Below are 21,055 nucleotides of genomic sequence, written 5' to 3' on the forward strand. Positions count from 1 at the left end.
GATTCAAACTATTATGCAATATCACGTGACACACTCGCAATGATCAAGCATTAGCAGAGACTAATAACCAAGGCAGTATACTTCGATTTGAAATTATTCACACATATCGGTGGTTATCTGATAAAGTCAATAATGAAATGCATACATAGATAATGTCAATTAGTGAGAAATACTACGTCGGATATCAAATGTATCACATGATATCAGAATAAACGTATGTACGTTCGTTAAATCGTTGACAGATGCTACAATATCATTTATTGTGGACACGCCTCATGGTAGAGGAAAAATGGTTCGGTTCAGTTCAGCTCGGTTCATTGAATGGGCGGAATATCCATGGATAATAAAATCCCCATACTCGGGTCCCGTTTGTAGTGTGAAAACTTAATCAGTATTAGTCTTAGTGTTTTTGATAGGATCACATAATTCAACAGAGCGTTCCATCCATTTACAATACGTACAGAAAAGAAATATTTGCGGATTTAGAATTTTGTAGGTGCATTTTGTTCTACTTTATCATTGTGTCCTCTTGTTACTGTATATAAACTAGGTGAGCAGCTAGCTATAATCGATATTGTCCAGAATGATATCATGTAAACCTGTATAATATCACCTCTAAGGGAGCCGTCAATATGTATGGCCTTGGGGTGGGGTGGAGTGAGGTGGGGTGGGGGAATGGACGAAGAACTGAGTACCCCACCCTATGTAAAGTTCTGTAACATAGCAAAGCGACTATACCTTTCTTTGCCATGGTAGTAGTGTTATTATACCACCATTATGGACACATCATTTTTTATGTGACATGCGAAACTGATTTGTAGGACTTATGGTTAGTAAAAACACAACACCGATTAGCTATGCAGATGTTAATAAATGACTGGTGCTCATACCCCCTTGGATGTGATGTAAACAGTCCTCCAACAGTCACTTTCTATATGTTATTTTTGTATACTTTACCATGCTTGCTATGGCATGTTGTTATGCAATAATGATTGAACTATTACACATAACAAATTAATCTTTCTGTATCCATTATGGACCTATATACTGCCGCAAAATGATTAAATCTACGTTATTAAAATCACACGTTTGAAGCGGTTCAACAAAAATAAACATTACATCTTTTAATTTAAAACTATTTTTGTGGGGGTTTAGCGCTAAATCAAGAGGTGTTGTTTTTTGGGAAGAACCCTCTTGTAGAAAACAGTTATTATAATGTACATGATGTAGGAAAGCAAAATAAAGTTCCCTAGTCGATTGCGAAATAGCCGACAATGAAACCATCGCTTACACCATAGACCCTCCACGTCTATGCCTACACCATGTTTACACAGTGCTCTCCTGACCAGGCCCTTGATTTCCAACACCCTGCTTTTTGTCGTTGATGGCGCCTGACTTTTTAAAAATGGCTGCCCCCATGGAACATGTGAAATAATCGCAGTCGTCACATCTATTCTAAATTATCCCTTGCATTTGTTGAACATTTCCGAATTTTGCTACCTATAACATTACTTTCATATGAGCTAACAGATCCTTGAACAATACAATGGATTTGACACCAAAGAGTCACACAGAATTAAGCTCCGTCGAGTACTATGAGAAGTTCTTCAAAAAGAGAGGAGCAAAGGCGTTTGAATGGTATGTTTACAACTTTGATGCATGCATTGCATACTGCACATATTGCCAAATTATCGACATTACTGTTGTGCCACTATTAACCAGCATACACTTCTACATGCAGAGCACTTGACCATTCTTGGTAGCTGTAATAATTGTAGCGTTTGTTGTGATTTTGAGGGCTTTTTCTTCTGTTTTTTTTTTTGTGTGTGCTATTTTTTGTTCACTGGAAGCAAACGCTGTATTCCCTGCAAATTTGTAAGCGCAAATAGACGGAAGCGATTCATATCTGAATCGCAAAGTTGGGTTAATTTTTCTGCTAAATTACACCTTACCTGCCAACAAATCGGACATTTCCTAACTCCAACATTAATTACAGAACCTTCAAGACCCAAGAAGTTTTAAGAGGTACCCCGTCAAAATCGGCAAATGTAACAAGGCATCAGCAATGCATTTTGAAACGGGCAGTACGCTGACATCTCGCTCACGTTTTCAGCGTGATCTCGTCTATTTGCGTTAACGTTTCGGGAATTTTAGCGACTGCTTCCAGTTGAATATACTATAGGAACGAAATAACACAAAAACAGGAGAAAAAACCCTCAAAATCACAGCGCAACAATTATTGCATTTACATTCTTGATAGACGATAAAAAATAGAATCGTGTGATATCCTTCACACACACGTGGCGTGGGGGCGATGTAGATGTCTAGATCGTGCATTTGTTTCTTCTCGTGATACGTGTTTACGTTTTCGTCTTGATGGCCGCCTCCTCTACAAGCTGATTAAAATCCGATGTAGCTGTCGGTTCACTGTTATTTTACCTTGGTATTTTTGCTTCAATTAATTGACCTTCGTGATCCATGTTTTAATACGTTTTCGTCTCGATGGCCACCTCTGCGTTCAGATATAGAGGTGGCCATCAAGACGAAAACGTAAACATGTATCACGAAGGTCCATTGAAGCAAAAACACCGAGGTAAAATAACAATGAACGATTAACTGACATCTACATCTAGATTTTGATCAGATTGGTGTGGGCTAAGATTCAATTGGAGGATGATCCTTATATCCTAGTAGTACAACATATTCATGCCATTTACTAACATTCATAAAATGTTGTCACCAAGGTTACTGTCATAAAACGTTGTCACCACGGTTACTGTCATAAAACGTTGTCACCTCGGTTACTGTCATTGATAATGATACACTGTCCTTGAATTGAGTCTTAGCCCTATTACTGGACCCTAGAGATAGAGTAGATTGTCAGTCATACAACCTCCATGCTGGAATGGATTCTAGTAATTTCTCCATTAGTGCACCTACATATACTCGCACTGGATGTTAGGTGTCATACTAAATAACTGCCAGAGAGTAAACATGGCTGTCTTTATCAAAACTTGGGGCTGAACTTCTTCTAAAAGTCGATATATCTTAATGCATCCCCTTAGTCTAGTTCCTGACAGGGACGGTATTCCGTACTACAATACACTTCATCACTATCGCATGTCAATAGTAATCCATCACAAATTGACGGGCTGTCGTCACCGCTCATTAAATATTCATTTGGTACAGCTGTTTTGACGATGTCCAATGTCCAACCAGGACGCCACCTCCAGTCTGTTTATGCTAAAATCACGTTGGGATGCAACAACATAATCATGTTTATATGAACGATGTAGGAGGGAGCACAGAAATCTGTGCGGATCATCAGGGCCTTGACTAGACTGGGATAGTGATGAAGTATATGGAATATGGTCCCTGTCAGGAACTAGGCTAAATGCCCATATGTACCATTATTGTTCATATTACAATGATTGGACCCTCTGCCCCCCCCCCCCAAAAAAAAACAACAACAAAAACAAACAAACAAACAACAACAACAACAACCTAACCACGACAACAACAAAAACAAAAAACAACAACAAAAAACAAACAAACAAACAAACAAAACAACAACAACAACAACAACAACAAACCCCCCCCCCCACACACACACACACACACACACACACACACACACACACACCTTTTAGTTGGATAATTGGTCTCTCACACATTCTTCTATTAAGACCCAACAAGGAACAGCATCTTACCATATAACCAACCACCCCCACACACACACCCCCCCCCCCCCCCCCCACACCCCCAGCATCTTACCATAGAGAACTCAGGTACATATCCCATGATCTTACTGGAGATTTACATTGTGTTTGCTATACAGATTACGTTCTCCTTTTTGCAGGGTTATAGAAAAAGTTATATCCTTCAATTTTTCATCAAATATTCTGTGCATGTGTGATTTTATTTGTAATTGTGTCAATACTCACCAGGTATGGTGAATACCCAGAGTTATCAAGACTACTACATAAATACATTAAAAGTACAGACAGAGTATTAGTGATTGGATGTGGTAATTCAAGACTTAGTGAAGATCTCTACGATATCGGATATCATAGTATTACTAACATTGATATTAGTGATACTGTTATCAAACAAATGACATCCAGGAATGCTGAGAAACGACCCAAGATGATTTATGAAAAAATGGACATGATGAATGTGAGTGATTGTCTTCATTACCACTTTTTGTCCGCATTTTTCACTTTTTTACAGATTTTGTGTTGTCAAATGAACACCATCAAATGATCATAAGATCGATATATATGTATATGTACTCGGTTTTGTCCATGACTAAGTTAGAAGGGATGCTAAGCCGACTTGTAATGTCTAAGTATGCTCGATATAATGAAAATCACTTTCCAAATCACTTCCTTCTACTATGCAAATAAAGGCAACCATTCCTCATGATCCAACTGACCCCCTATTTCTTTAATCTGGTAAAAAATGATGCCCTCTATGGCAGGTTTAGGAAAAATCACAACATGACTGATTGTACAATGACGACCCCTTGAGTATGTAGCTGAGGGAAAATTATCATTATTTAGCTGAATTTTGGAACTGTAATAAAATGAATAGTTCAGAGTTTCCTTTTGACTTTAATTATTGTTTCTAATCAATCTCAGAATATTATAGTGTGATTATGAAATGAAAATATCACCTAATATTTACACAATATACACTTACTTTGTTTTTACTTTAACTGACCGAGCCAATATTTTCAAGTTGTTACAGTGAATTAAGTATGGGCACCCTATTAAATATCAAAACAGCCAGGAGACCTTAGATAGTCTTTACCCAGTAAGAATAGTTGTTATCAGTCTCCAAGCCCTAACATTGTGAATAATAAGGAGAGAGCACTGTTTATTTTACTTGCTGAGCTTTGAATTCAATAATTGTAAAGTTTGATAAAACATCCAAAGAAGAAGAACTGAATTTTGACTGTGATTCTGTCTCTTACTATTCAGATGGAGTACGAGGATAACTCCTTTAATGTTGTGTTTGACAAAGCAACATTGGATGCTGTCATGTCAGACAATAACAAAGAAATGCAAGACAATGTAGATAAAATGTTTGCTGAGATAAACCGTGTCTTGAAGATTGGTGGAAGATACATCTGTATAACTTTATCAGAACAACATATATTAAAGAAAGTCCTTACCTACTTCCCTGATGAGTAAGTCTATACTGGTTATTGATGGGCCTTTCAGTGATAGAGCACCCTCTAGTGGTGTAGCAGACACCACAGCTGTGGCACGTAATATTTTATTTGTAGCTAAAAAAAGAAACATTCAAAATACACAATACTGTTAAGGAATTAAATACTTACTAAGTTTGATCAGATTTGATTAGTACATGTAGCAGTGTTAAAGGGGAACACCACTCCAGAAAAAAAAAGTATTTTCATAAACTTTTGGTTCTGGAAAGTCATTTCATGATTTCACATCACATAAACTTCACTTGGTTGCCAACCAACACCAAATTGAAACTCTTTATCACCTATTGCCTCAATTGTCTTAGATGACATGATTTCTATTAGATGATCCTTGGCAATCATGCAAAATTTATGTTATGTGAAATTATGAAATTACTCTCTAGAACCCACAGTGTATGAAAATACCTTTATTTCCTGGAGTGTTGTTCCCCTTTAATCAATGTAAAGTTGATAAAAGGGCTCTGATATGGTGAGATTAAGTATTCCCACTGTAATGTAAAAGTAATGTGTACTTCAGGATAAAACTGAAAATACAAACTTGTCATAATCATATCAATTTCGCAAACTTTTGCCAAATAATATATTCTTGAACATTTACTCTTTATTGATAATGGGGTGGAAAGGATTTTTATGATTTTTATCACTTAGCCCAGGTATATATCACTTAGCTCAGGTATATATCACTTAGCCCAGGTATATATCACTTAGCTCAGGTATATATCACTTAGCTCAGGTATATATCACTTAGCCCAGGTATATATCACTTAGCCCAGGTATATATCACTTAGCTCAGGTATATATCACTTAGCTCAGGTATATATCACTTAGCTCAGGTATATATCACTTAGCCCAGGTATATATCACTTAGCTCAGGTATATATCACTTAGCCCAGGTATATATCACTTAGCTCAGGTATATATCACTTAGCTCAGGTATATATCACTTAGCCCAGGTATATATCACTTAGCTCAGGTATATATCACTTAGCTCAGGTATATATCACTTAGCTCAGGTATATATCACTTAGCTCAGGTATATATCACTTAGCTCAGGTATATATCACTTAGCTCAGGTATATATCACTTAGCTCAGGTATATATCACTTAGCTCAGGTATATATCACTTAGCTCAGGTATATATCACTTAGCTCAGGTATATATCACTTAGCTCAGGTATATATCACTTAGCTTAGGTATATATCACTTAGCTCAGGTATATATCACTTAGCTCAGGTATATATCACTTAGCTCAGGTATATATCACTTAGCTCAGGTATATATCATATGAGAGAGGGTAAATATCTCAATTTAACATCTTTTGCTTTGATACAAATTGTTTAGTGCCATCAAATGAGCAACTGTACAGTCAAATTTGTCTTACTCAACTTTTTAATTGCATATGTCATATTAATTAAATTAAATATTTTCTGATCTTTGTCATCAATGTCATATTTTCATTATCTTTCAGAGGGTGGATGTTCAGAGTTCACAAAGTTCAAGAAAATGAAGATGACCAGAAAGAGTTTCAACTTCCAGTTTTTGGATACATTTGCACAAAGTTTAAGAAGATGCCTCAAATTCAAAATAAGGTAAAAGTTAGTTTAACACTAAAGATAGTGAGAGAGTTTTGATATAGCTAAGAATTAAAGCTCTGCATTATCTCTGTTTCTGTCTGTTTTGTGTTCAGTTGAGGTTAGCCTAGAGGCTACCAGTGGCTTTGAAGATGTCTCTTCACTCTGTCTAATGCAATGAGAAATCATGAACCAAAACTTGTTTATGCAAATGAGAAAACCCCCAAGTGTTAGAATAATGTGCAATGTATAAGTAGCATCCTGATCTGACAAAGATACCATATTTGGACATTCCTGATCTGACAAAGATACCATATTTGGACATTCCTGATCTGACAAAGATACCATATTTGGACATTCCTGATCTGACAAAGATACCATATTTGGACATTCCTGATCTGACAAAGATACCATATTTGGACATAATGTCGCTGACTCCAGTAAACAATAATTTTTTCTTTGGGCAGAATTTTGTGATTGATTAACAAACACATCATGATAGAGGGACTGTGGATAAATACTGGCTCAGAAAACTATGTAAATCCATTGAAATATGGCAGTGCCATCCATCCCATTAATTTGTATATGTTTCAGATCCTTGAAGTGTGTCTTAGTGATGGTGAAGCTACTCAAAGAGTGAAAACAGTGGAAGATGTTATGAAAAGTGTAGAGGAGATACAACAATATGCTATGATAAGGCAGAGTCTCAACACAAGGTACTTATAAATGTATGTATGTGTGTGTGTGTGTGTGTGTGTGTGTGTGTGTGTGTGTGTGTGTGTGTGTGCATATATAATTGTGCATGTGTATGTGTGTGTATGTATATATAAGTGTTTCTGCATGCGTGTGTGTATGCTTATATAAGTGTGTATGTATGTATGTATGTATGTATGTATGTATGTATGTATGTATGTATGTATGTAAGTATGTATGTATGTATGTATGTATGTATGTATGTATGTATGTATATTTATTCGAAATGTCTGATTTTACATCTATTTATACGGACTGATTTATAAGTTCCATATGCATTTCTATGTATGTGTGTGTGTGTGTGTGTGTGTGTGTGTGTGTGTGTGTGTGTGTGTGTGTGTGTGTGCACGCGTCTGTGTACAGACATGAAATGAATGAATGAAATAATTAATCTGAGAGAAGATTTCCATATCTTGCACTACACAAGTAGGAACCTTGGTGCATGTAATTACCTGGAGAACTCGGATATTATACAGAGGCAGATTTACCTACCACTTAACACCCTTTGAAACATGAGACCACTGAAAACAAATGTGATGTATTGTTTCTTTTTTAGTTCCCATGCCAATGAAAATATATCGTTGGACCTATACAGTAGTAAATCACCATCACCGAGATATACTTTACATGTAGTGGACAATTTAAACACCAAAGGACACCAGGGAAAGTTTGCCATATTTATTGTACCACAGGGAAGGTAAGCAGTTCAAATTTATTACAGTTGCGATGCTTATGATTTTGGAAATTGCATTTTTTCTTTTTCTTTTCTTTTTCATTTACGATAACAACAACCGGTTTGTATTATTTGAATGATAAATATTACTTGTTTGTCCATACTTCATAAGCGTGGGATATTTTGCAGTCTTGCTTAGTTCAAATCTGTAGTTTCCCACTAAAGTCTAGTGAAAATTGTAAATATTTGCAGTTTTATACAACATTTTGTGCACACACTTTAAGAATCACTGCTATACCTTGGCCAGACTGACTTTGTATCTATGTTGTAAATGGTTTCACAGAGAGACAGACTGGATGTTTGGCTATCCTGAAGGTAGAAAACAGCTAGCTGTGTCTGCTGGCTTTGGTAGACTTGTGGTTGTATCCTTGCATAGGGAACATCAGTATGAAAATATAGAAAGTATTAAGGCAGAATTGTCGGGAAAAGTGATGGAGCTAGCTCCGACGGGATTGAACAGAAAAACACAGGTGAGGTATTGGAAAGACTATAGGACAAGGAGAGTTGATAAATGTGTTCATGATTCGCTGAAAATATCACAAATATCACAAAGTTGTTACTTTTACTGACTAATTCTGTCTGTTTGTATCACTTGGGTTCTGAGCAATTCAAAACTATTTTTGAATAGAATATCTTGTAAACAATATTTTCAGTTGTTATATATACCATTACATCTTTGATTAGATTAGTTCAGAGTAGAGTAGGGTAGGGTGGATGCTGTGGGAAATTGAAAACTATTTTTGAATTGAATTTCTCTTGAATAATGTTTCCAAGTTATATACACAATCACATATTTAATATAATTAGATTAGATTAGATTAGATTAGATTAGAATACTTTATTGACAAAAATCTTTTGTTCCAAATATGAAGCAGAAAATTATTACATGAAAATGTCAACTGCACACTTCAGTCTTTGTGAACACATTGATCCAATTATTCAGAACATGTGACTCTACAAAATGTGAACCTTATAAGGGGTGAAAGCAAATTGACCTATATGAATTTTTAGCATCTCCTTTTGTATTCCAAAGGTACCTTTCCTATCTGTTGGTAACGACATTGGTAAACGTATCATTCACTATCAAGGTCATAGCGCCCTCAGTGGTGACTTCATAGTAGAAGATGTTGAAAGCAGTGATAAGTGTCTATACAGAAGGTTGATATTCCACAGTAATCAAAATGTCATACAGTCTGAAGCAAAACTGAAAACAGGTAGGTTTTTGGAGTGCACTAATTTTTGTTTTCAATAATATTCAGTACAGTTCAAATTTGTTGAAAGTTAGACTGTCTTGCCATTCCACCCTCATCAGCCTCATGGGAGGGGTTGACCAATGTGTGAGGGCGCCCTGTCATGGCAAACCTTCCAAACTAATTGTTAGTGTGATTACTAAAATCAACCAAACTTAATCTATTATCTGTATTCTGTTGTATCCTTCAAAGAAAGAAAGAAAAAAGGTAAAAGTGGAAAAAAGAAAGGTCCTGTCATCACAACATTAGATCATGGATACCTGCCTCATGAACATCACATCGCCATGGTAGCAAGCACAGCACTGCTACCTAATATGGAATCCATTTTAGGTAGGTTTTATAAAATACCATTTTTTGATATTTCTAGATGAAAGGATAACACTAGTTTTTAATTTGTTCGTCATAACTTCACGAATGCCATTCATACATATGATGATTTTTGTGTAGTTATTTGGTTTGCAGACATTAGTGAAAATCTACATAAATTTAACCATCATTTGAAAAAATTAGTTCTAGAATTTAGAAGAATGTGATTTCTGTTCATGCATTTCATATCCATTGTCAATTTTATTCAAATCTAATGTGGTAAATATTGCTTGATTTCTTTATTTACCTGTATTATCTTCATTTAGTGTCATTTGTTTTTTACATTTTTAATGACTGCCATATTTATCTATCTCTTTGTCAATTGCCTTGAAGGAAACTTATATATGTTAGATAGCCCTTAATAAACGGTTAACCTGATTGGCTGTATTCAGCAACTCAATAACCAATTGGATATGTTGTTGTGTTTACTGTAGCAGCTTGACTTTCCACTATCAGTGAGACTTATAACAGATGTGTGCTTTTGACTGGGAGGTAGATATCATAGTCATAATGTCTTGATTACTCAAAGTGAGGCTGCCAATTTATCACAGTCTTTTTAATCACAGTGAATGGATTATTTTTCAGATAAAAAAATGAGAGTACTGCTGGTTGGTTTGGGAGGTGGAGGTTTACCTATGTTTATGTACACACATTTCTCCAAGGTATATATAAACTAATACTGTGAATATAATATGAATATTACTTAGATAGGCTGGGTCTTCTGCTTACATTGATTGCACATATACATTTGAAGATTATCTGAGTGTATGTGCATATAGTTAGTATGGAATTAAACTTGTGTTCCAAACACAAAGTTGAAATTTTTGACTGCCGACTTCAGACTTTGTACATAATTACCAGTTAGAATTGTGACTTTGTGACAACAAAGCTATTCTTCAATTTTGATATAGATGTGACAACAAAGCTATTGTTCTATTTTGATATAGATGTGACAACAAAGCAATTGTTCTATTTTGATATAGATGTGACAACAAAGCAATTGTTCTATTTTGATATAGATGTGACAACAAAGCAATTGTTCTATTTTGATATAGATGTCACAACAAAGCAATTGTTCTATTTTGATATAGATGTCACAACAAAGCAATTGTTCTATTTTGATATAGATGTGACAACAAAGGAATTGTTCTATTTTGATATAGATGTACATTGACTCTATTGAGTTGGATCCAGCCATTGCTGACGTCGCTAGGAACTGGTTTGGACTCATTGAAGACGAAAGAATGAAAGTTTTTGTAGAGGACGGTTTGACATTTATCGATTCCAAAGCTGCTACAGGTAAATTTTAGTTATTCTACAATAATTGATGATACAGAATCTTGTTGATTGATATATAACTTATATTAACTTAATGCCAATAAATTGTGCCCTCTAGTGTTGTAGTATAGTAGTCAAATAAGGATTAAAAGATAAGTCTATATACTAGTACCTTTATTATGAATTACGCCCTCTAGTGTTGCAGGAGTGCAATGAATGGATGAACAGACAAATCAATGTCCTTTCCAAAAAATCATGCCTACAGGCTTGTAGTGGTCAAGTAAAGCAGTGATAGAAGTCAATAGAACATTCATATAAATCATTTCCTCTAGTGTTGAACCAGAGAAGTGATGTGAATGGGCAGAAATACAGTCAATGGACATTTCCAAAGAATCGAGCCCCCCAGTGTTGAACCAGAGCAGAGAGTGATGCCACAGTGGGCAAAAAGTCAAGTCAATGGACCTTTCCAATATTTGTGCGCTCAAGTGATGAAGTAGAGCAGTGATGTAAATGAGTTAATAGTCACCTCCACATCCTCCAAATGGGTCATACTTCCATATGGTGCACATGGGTTTTAATTTAGCTTTTTTCAAACAATGAATCCATTATGTGCTAGTTATTTGAAGTGTATGATCAATGAAAATAAAACATCACAGACATTATTGAAGGTATAACACATGTACTTTACTAGTATAGAGAGTTTGAAATCCTCAAAATGATTATTCAAATGTTGAGAGACGAATGTTTCCGTTTGTTACAGGAAGTGAGTGTCCCTATGACATCATCATGGTGGATGCAGACAGTAAAGATTCAACAGTTGGGATGAGTTGCCCACCACCACCATTTGTTGAGAAAGAGTTCTTAAAGAAGGTTTCATCGATTCTTCAAGATGATGGTAAGTTATAAACAGAAAATTGATAAAAGGAATATTGTGGAATTAAAAAATGAGCTTCAAGATGAGATGCAGGTTCTTGGGGGATAAATAATCACCATTCTAAAATGAATTGTTCTCAGTAAATAATGATGATCAATAATCTAAAACTATATATTTTCAGAACAGAAAGATAAGTATGTAAATGTTGTGGTGATGTTGTTTTAGAAGCTATTGCAAATAATGATCACTTTTTGTCCTACCCACATTTCTTGTTGATAATTTGTTTTTATCTTTTGATAACTTGTTTTTATCTTTTGATAACTTGTTCATATCTTTTGATAACTTGTCCTTATCTTTTGATAACTTGTCCTTATCTTTTGATAACTTGTCCTTATCTTTTGATAACTTGTCCTTATCTTTTGATAACTTGTTCATATCTTTTGATAACTTATCCTTATCTTTCACACCAGGTTTGTTTGTACTCAACCTTGTATGTCGTGACACTGATTTGAAGACCTCTGTCATCCAAGACATCAAGACAATCTTTCCTCGTATCCATGGCACCAAGATTCCAGACCAAATCAATGAAATCATCTATGCATCTAAACATATTGTCCAAGACAAATCTGAACTATCATCCTCAGTAAAAGTGTACCAAGAGAAAGTTAGTAAACTTCAACAACAAATAAGAAAACAGACTGGTGGTCAAGATAATTCTATGGAGTTAGTTGATATCATGGAAAACTTACACATCATTAATTGAGCTGACCACCCCTATGTTGTTAAACACATTAGTTTGACCTCATTTGCTGAAGATGGATCATTCTAAATTTTACAGAGAAATTGGATGGAACCAATCATTAGTTACTCTTCTCTCACATTGAGGAGTCCCAACTCAAAGTCTCAGAGAAGTGGTTCATGAAACTTAAGACTTAAGTTTATCCAGACATTCAAAGACATTTCCAGGTGTCATTTTGATAGACGAAATTTAAATAATTTAAATAATGAAATTTAGATCAATTATTGGAACTTCAAATAGATAGATAATCATGGGTTTTAATTTGGTAAAAATCTGTCTTATTGTTACGTGTTTAAAGACTGCCAACTTCATTATTCAACTTAACTAGGTATACTAACCATACTTTGTGTATGTACCGGGGTATATCTATGTCTTCATCATTTGTAGTAATATTATGTTACACCTTTTAAAACCCTCACACCGTAGTAAGGACAGCGCTTTGCAGTTTACTGTTAACTAGCTCTGTTTGCTACAACCACAGAAACCCAAGAAGGAACTGTACATGTTACACTTTCAGATTGCAAGACAGCAATTTCATGCTGTATTTTGTGTATATAAACCTATAGGCCATTGTAGACTGCAAACAGGAAATTGAGAATACAGCGCCCTCACTCAAATTTGGGGTATCATCACCTCATAGTACAGTTTCTTAAGGTGTTTGTTCCTGGTATTCTGTAGAAGTGTAAATCAGGGATGTTTTTTTAATTGTTCAGACATCGAGGAAAGTAGCAGTGCTGTTAGTCTATCTGCTAGACCTCTGATGTTCTTCCGATACAATACAACACACGACCAAACATCACTATTGAGGATGCAACATGGCAAGCCCTCACTGCAAACTTCCTCAATTTGTTAATTCGCTTATAGTATTGAAAGAAAGCCTGAATATCTAGCAGCAAGACTACAGTGCTGTATGATTAACCAAGTACCCTATACCATGTATACCACCAAGGTACACACAGACAGGAAGTAGAGTGCCACCAAGGTACACACAGACTGGAAGTAGAGCGCCACCATGGCAAATTTTGGAAAGGGCTATTAAATGTCCTACAAACTAGACGTAAACATGTGGATGCCAGTGTTTTGATCTTGGTATTTTTGATGGTTGCATGGTGGCATATTAGCTTATTTCATTTAGATGAAATGTAGCAATTAACAGTACTCATTCAATGTAAAAGTGTAGCATGTGCAGTTTCTTATTGGTTCCAAGTAGTTGTATCAAAGACAGCCAGTTGTCAAACAGCTAATTTTATAATGATATAACTTATTCTCAATATGAATACAGCTCACCACATTAATTTTATTTGTTTTTCAAAAATTAAGTCTTATTTTGTTTCCATATGTGTTGAGTGTCATGTTCACTGGATCATAAAAGACATAGTCCACCTTCTACACACTATAAGCAGTTTTCTAATACCATGATAGCAATTGTGTAGCCAAGGCCAGCCAGCCTATAAAAAAAGTGAAATAAATACATGAAGAAATAAAAAGTGAAAAATTATTTGAACTGTTCAGCAACACAAACTTACTATTACCCAGAGTATTATACACACATAGTTTATTGATATGTACTAACTATAGACCACTAGTCTTTTGATGCATGGCTTTTAAGCTAATATATATTTACCAGGTCAAAGATGCGAACAAAGTATATCTGTGTGGTGCCTGTGTGTGTGTGTGTGTGTGTGTGTGTGTGTGTGCATGTGCATGTGCATGTGTGCGTGCGTTCGTGCGTGCGTGCATGCATGCATGGAATCAGTATATTGCCAATAAATATTGAAAAAGTTTATTGATTCTCTTCACTTTTGTCTGCTTTCACTAGTACCAGTATAACATGATGCTTTTTTAAAGGATCTTTCTCATAGATTATAAAGCATGAAATGTCATCTTTTACCATTTATTTATTGAACCTACCTTTTATGGTATTATCAGTCTAAGTGTTTTGACCCTTTTCAGCTTTTGCAAACCGTATTGGAGGAAGGACGTTAGGCACTAAAATTGATACAGAAAGAGAGAAGACAAGAGTGAATTGAAATTTAATGACGCTTTTTCACTCAAAATGGTTCTAGATTTGTTATGTAGAAAGGGAGTTCATAATAGCTACTATTTCTGGAGTAAGTAGTTTGTTGCTAGGGAGGGTGATAGTACATCAATCATTACTCCTATTATTGCCTTAGAGGGCACTATTATCATATTTAAAAAAAGAAGTTGTCCCTTTGCCAAGTGCTCGAGGTGTTACTTCAAATATAATTAGTATAATTACTATACGTGTGTGTGTGGGGGGGGGGGGGCTGACGTATAGAGACATTGGTTAGGGAAGATGTTGGTTTAGTGAAAATGGTGTTCATTCAATACCATTTGTTCATTTCAATTTTAACAGCACAGCGCCCTCATTTCGATCATATATGATATGAGCGATGTAGAACGTTAACCACAGCTGTGTGTTACTTATCTGTGGTAGAACCACGTCTTGCGAGGAATTGTTCAAGTACTGAATAGTTTAGTAATGTTGTCGTTCAGCACCTAACAAAGAAGTGTTATAAATAAATGATGAGTGACGACAGCAGTTCAGAGTTCACCGACAGTGATCAAAGTTCATCAGAGGAGGAGTTTGACGAGGAATTTGAAGATGTTGTCACCCGAGACGGAGTTGTAAGGTGAGTTTATGAGACTTCTGTCTCCTCGAAAAAGAATTGTCAACGGTAAAATTCAAATTGACTAGAGCGTGTGAGATCGCATTGACAAACTCAGATGTAGTGATTTACAAAAATCGAAACACAGTTTGTTTGAATAATTGTATATTTGTATAATTTTTTTAAAAATATCATGACTTCTGGCGAGTTATTAGTTGTGAGCGTGTATTTTCGTGGTGACCGCCATCTTGAATTGGATGTTGACAACTCAGATGTAAACATAGTTGACCTCGTGAACTGGGATTTTGACAGTTGTAAAACGTGCGAATTACGGCATTTGTTGCTTATTTATTTACAAATAAGTTTATTCTCTGTTCTTTGAGGCATTATTTATTGTTGGACGGAAAAGGAGTAAATAATTACCCCAAATTTGTGTAAACCCCCCCCCCCCCCCCCTTTCCCATTTGTACAGAGGATACTGTATTATGTATACCATCTGGGACTTTGGTCATTATTTGTGGAGATCATAAAACGTTTACGTTGGTAAAACATGAGCAGAATTTCTTAAAAACCTGAAGCAGTTATTAGACTAGTCTTAGACTAGTGATATCTTTGTTATTGTTTTTTATTGTTTTTTGCTGCAGCTTGTGTTCCTCTACTGACACATGTAGCTGCTTGTCACGTGTCAAGTGTAAACATTTATAAAATTTTGAACCATGACTTCACAGATTCTGTAATTACTAATGGGTGTCGATTTACTTTAGGGTATTAGAATACCCACACATAAACAACAAGATTAATTTTCATTACACATATTTGTAAGTAGTCTACAGTTATAGAAATCTAAAATGTATTTGTGTCAATGTTTTTTTTTACATATGTATTTATTTACTCTTTTTGTTACAGAACATTCCTGGGCTACAGCCATGTTGATGATGGGGGTCCGCCTCCTAATGCATTTAGGTTCAAACCCAGCCATGTTGGTGTCAAGTTGGACCGTACTACAAGAGTGGGTGCCAATAGCCTTTGCGGTGCACTCAACTTCTTTAGGTTGTTTGTAACCATGGAATTAGTTGACAAGATCTGCAACTATACCAATCTGTCTGCACACCTCCATGTCATAGATCAACCAAGTTATGGTGGATCTGACGGTTCATGGCACGAAGTCACACCTGAAGAGATGCTCAAATTTATTGGTTTATTAATTTTCATGGGTTTTTATCGTTTGTCGTCATACGATTGCTATTGGAGACAACAGTCTTTGTACAGCGGTTGCTGGGCAAGGGCTTTTATACCATCACGTCAACGCTTCAAAGCAATCATGTCCTTCCTGGCAACCTCCCACCCAGACCACGAAGACAAAGACAATAAACTCTGCAAGGTGGAGGAACTGTTGGCCCACATGAGAACAGCATGCAAAAAATATTTTCAACCAGCCAGAGATGTCTCAGTCGATGAACGGATGGTCCCAACCAAAGGACGTGCACCTATGAGACAGTTCATGAGAGACAAGCCAAAACGGTACGGACTGAAAGTTTGGGTCTTGGCTGATGCAGCTACTGGCTACACATTTGATTTTGAGGTGTACCAGGGGAAAAAGCGAACAATTTCGTCACGTAATGGGTTGGGGTATGATGTTGTCATGGGGTTATGTAGAGATTTGTATCATTTGGGGTACCATATTTATTTTGACAATTTTTTTACTTCACCTAAGTTACTGAAGGATCTTAGGGATAGGGGGCTACTAGCATGTGGTACAATCACCAAAAATAGGCGTGGATTTCCTGCATGTATGAAAGATGTTCTGTGGGAACGAACAACCGGTAAGGATCGTGGGTCTATGCGATGGTATAGGGACAGTGATAATATACTAACAATACAATGGAACGACAACAAAGCATTGTGTATTATGTCCACCATACATACTGCAACAGAGCATGTTACTGTAAGTAGACATTCAAAGAAAAATGACAAGTATGAAAAGTTGGAAATAAATCAACCAATCGCTGTACGTGACTATAATTGTAATATGGGTGGAGTTGACCTCTCTGACCAGCTTATTGCCTCCTATACTGTGTCACAGAAAGTTTTGAAATGGTGGAAAAAATTATTTTTCCATATGATTGATATAGCTGTTGTGAACTCTTATATTCTTTTTCAACAGTATAGAAAGAAAAACCCTGGGCTCCATGCATTGCATCGGCCAAGTCATTATGGTCAGCTAGAATTCAGAGAAGAACTTGTAAGGCAATTAGTAGGAGTTGAGAAGGATTCCTTGAATCCTAGCATTGTTGTTGTTAAGAATGCAAACAGTGCTAGTAATTGTAGCAAAGCTGATGACATGCATCTTCCAGAGATTGTTCAGGGTGTGCGGAGAAATTGCAAGCTATGCTATACCACCTTACACAAAGAAGTCAAGGTCAGGGTCCTATGTAGCAATTGTGGCACTTACCTGTGTCTCACTAGTGACAGAAACTGTTTTGCTGAATACCACAAAAATCTGTGATGTTCAATAAAATGGCTAATGTCATCTTGTGATGGTGATGTAGTAGGTTTTTGTTATATGCTCTCTGATTCATTCAAGTTTTGGAGTTTGTACACACTTGCTTTAGCAAGCACTGGAAGTTCATGTCATCAGTGATTGATCATTCATGTATATATGTACAAGGTTTTTTTCTTTCTCTTCAATAATTTCATGAAATGATACACTTTGTAATGAAGAAAAACAATTGTCACCAAACCTGCCTTGTAAGGGAGGGTATTGTCACCATTTTACATAGAAGTATTGCTGTAGTTCCGTCCTCAATAACTTGTGTACTATTTCAGTGGTGGCCATATTGGAAAATTTCAATAAAATTAACATAAATTTGGTTGTTCTGGTGTGATATTTTTTTTTCAAGACTAGATAATTATATACAATATGCAAAGTTAAAAAAAAACACTATTTCATAACATCTAAAATAATGTGCACTACATAAGTACTTGCCATTAGTTACCTTGCCCAGTGACGCAGTCTATGGTCTGGTTACCAAGCTATAATTTTTTCGTTTTATTGAGAATTATAATGAAATTTGCTGTAGTTATTAGGATTATTGTACTCTTTCAATATATAATCAATGTTTTGGAGTTTTACCATGCATTTGATGTGATTTATAGTCAAATTCATACATGCTGAGGCAGCCATATTGTCTAATTTCCATAACATTAGCATATAATTAGCATAATTTGGGGGATACCTAATGCCTTATTTTTTCTGCTGGACATGGTACTTCTGTGTTGTAACAACCTAAAAATCAAACAACCTCTAGACTACACTAGTACACTCAATTATCCATGGTAAACACTGTGTTGTTAAAGGGCTAACAGATACACTGTCATATGCTAATCGAGTTATAATTTAGAGTAGTCAACTTATAAAGTTCTAAAAGTACAGAAACATTCATCTTACCTATTCCTCTACCTGGTCCATTGTTTGGACTATAACCAAACCTGGTTGTTGGTTTGTTTGATGAAAATTTCTTTAAATGTTGATACATTGTATGAGGGTTGCCATAACTTGCCCTTGATGTCGTGTTTAATGTGTATGTTATCTCAGGTGGTTTACCTGTGTATCAATCAAAATACAGAAGTTTCCAAGTGGCTATGTGGATGTCAAATTAGTATTTATTTCGGATTTTTTCATTCATAAAAACAACTTTGCTGTATTTTCCTACTTAAAAAAAAACAATGTGAGGCAGCATATATGAAGTCCTTGCTTGTTTACTAATCATTAAATTGCCAAAAGCTGAAAAGTGTCTTAAAAGATTGCTATTGTACGTATGATAAACATTTGATACATTTATTCATTTTTTTGGGCTATAAAATGTTATTGAGTTACAAACAAGAATTTGGTATATTTTGTTTCACATTCATTTTTTTCAAGTAGAAAACCATAGTAAAGTTGTTTTATGTCTGCAAATAAATCACCAATTTCTCATCCACATGGCCATTTTAATCAGAAAAAAATGTAATTTCAAGACGACATAGCTCAATGAAATTTATATCTGGCAATGAGGAGAAAAACCTGAGGTACTTGCTACCTTCTCTGTGTTGATTGCTGGTATTCATCAAATGTGAAAGGACAAACTTCATATCAGGCTTTGACTCCATAAAAACTGGTGACGAATTGTCACAAAAACTGATGACGAATTGTGACACTTACCATCACATTTTCTTGGCCAATCCATCATGGGAATCTTACAGGTCCAATTTGTAAGTACTGGCCAAATAAAAGTGAATTCCAATATACAAGTTATTAACTGTCCGGGATAATATTAATGATGGTTTCAGGATCCTTTTCCCTTTTGTCAAAACTAACTAAGAATAGTATCAAGGTGATATTAAATTGAGTCTTTATTCACCCATATGAACATTTCCGAAGGGTTAGAGGCTAGCAAATAGTACTACATTAACTAATCTAGTCTAGCCACTTGAAATTTACAATATGAATGGCATGATGAAAATATCGTGTGACTGGGGCTTGTTGGAATAAAAAAAATATGAGACAAAAAATAGCAAGGGTGTTATATGTGAACATAGAAAACACTACGTAATCAAATATTGGTCAAGAATCAAATCTTTATACGCTTTCTTGAAACTTTCTCTGACTGGAATGCTATTGATTTTGTCAACTACACATTGCTCCATTGTGAGCCAATAACCTTGATAAGAGTTGTCAATACTACTATTGTATCTAGGTACATAGAATGTCCCACCATTAAAACTAAAACTACGTGCCCGGTTGAAGTGGAACTTTATTTGACTTTGATTTTAATACAGTACATCAATATCATTCATAACGCTTGGGTCCTCATATGGTCGGAAGCGAAAATCTCCAGATTAATAATCAAAATTAGGACAGTTTCACTTTTTAGTGAACATACATTGTTATTGGATAATCCTGATGTAATCCTAGACTTTTTTAGTCTCGTTACCCAGACTCTCCGCCCCAAGTAGAACCATGAAGTGAGCCATCAACGGTGAGGCTAGGTAACCAATACTAAAACTTACTTGTATGTTTTTCCATTTCAGGAAATCTGCTCAATATGAGATTAAAATCTGGATTCCATATTCCATAACTCTGTGTTTGAAAAAAAAAATAAGAACCACAACATGTAATTTATCTCACACAGTAACAAATTTATAGACGTTATTCTTCCTTGAATTCACCAATTGAATATATACACAAAGCTTCCAGACGTATTTCGTCCTGTCTTGTCCACTGTACAACCAAAGTAATACTTACCTAATTAATTTTGACAACATTTTGTCTCTTTGTGAGTTTTACTAAGTGTTGTTCCTTACCAAAGACGTCTAAATACTGTAATCAATGCACACACCCAATTTAAAAAATGTAGATGAACATTGTTACAGAATGCAAACGTGCTTAAACCTACCTGGTTATCTTTGTTGTACGGACTCTGGTATTTCAGACCTACACAGTGTGGATTTTGACGACGAGTTGGTGAGTTCAGTCGTGGGAACACACGAGGTGGAGTTTTGTCCAAAGCAAAATCTGTCAGGGTAGTGGTA

General features: G+C 35.6%; 1 protein-coding gene across 1 annotated transcript; it reads left to right on the plus strand.

The window, feature by feature from the left end:
- Positions 1-1,546: 1,546 nt before the first annotated feature.
- On the plus strand, positions 1,547-12,818 carry LOC144441238 (eEF1A lysine and N-terminal methyltransferase-like). Its single transcript, XM_078130795.1, has 13 exons — positions 1,547-1,638; positions 3,948-4,176; positions 4,983-5,191; positions 6,699-6,819; positions 7,396-7,517; positions 8,111-8,251; positions 8,571-8,757; positions 9,321-9,501; positions 9,730-9,867; positions 10,489-10,565; positions 11,067-11,202; positions 11,942-12,076; positions 12,526-12,818. The coding sequence occupies exons 1-13, from the start codon at positions 1,547-1,549 to the stop codon at positions 12,816-12,818; spliced, it is 2,061 nt and encodes a 686-aa protein (XP_077986921.1).
- The last annotated feature ends 8,237 nt before the right edge of the window (positions 12,819-21,055 follow it).

The sequence above is a fragment of the Glandiceps talaboti genome, chromosome 10 (genome assembly GCF_964340395.1).
Source record: "Glandiceps talaboti chromosome 10, keGlaTala1.1, whole genome shotgun sequence".
In the NCBI taxonomy this organism is placed as follows: Eukaryota; Metazoa; Hemichordata; class Enteropneusta; family Spengelidae; genus Glandiceps; species Glandiceps talaboti.

Bases quoted from the DNA above. Each gene is read 5' to 3' on its own strand.
- LOC144441238 (XM_078130795.1), top strand. From the start codon at position 1,547: ATGGATTTGACACCAAAGAGTCACACAGAATTAAGCTCCGTCGAGTAC. The intron at 6,820-7,395 runs GTAAAAGTTAGT...TATATGTTTCAG, and splicing joins TGCCTCAAATTCAAAATAAG to ATCCTTGAAGTGTGTCTTAG. The intron at 8,252-8,570 runs GTAAGCAGTTCA...ATGGTTTCACAG, and splicing joins TTTATTGTACCACAGGGAAG to AGAGACAGACTGGATGTTTG.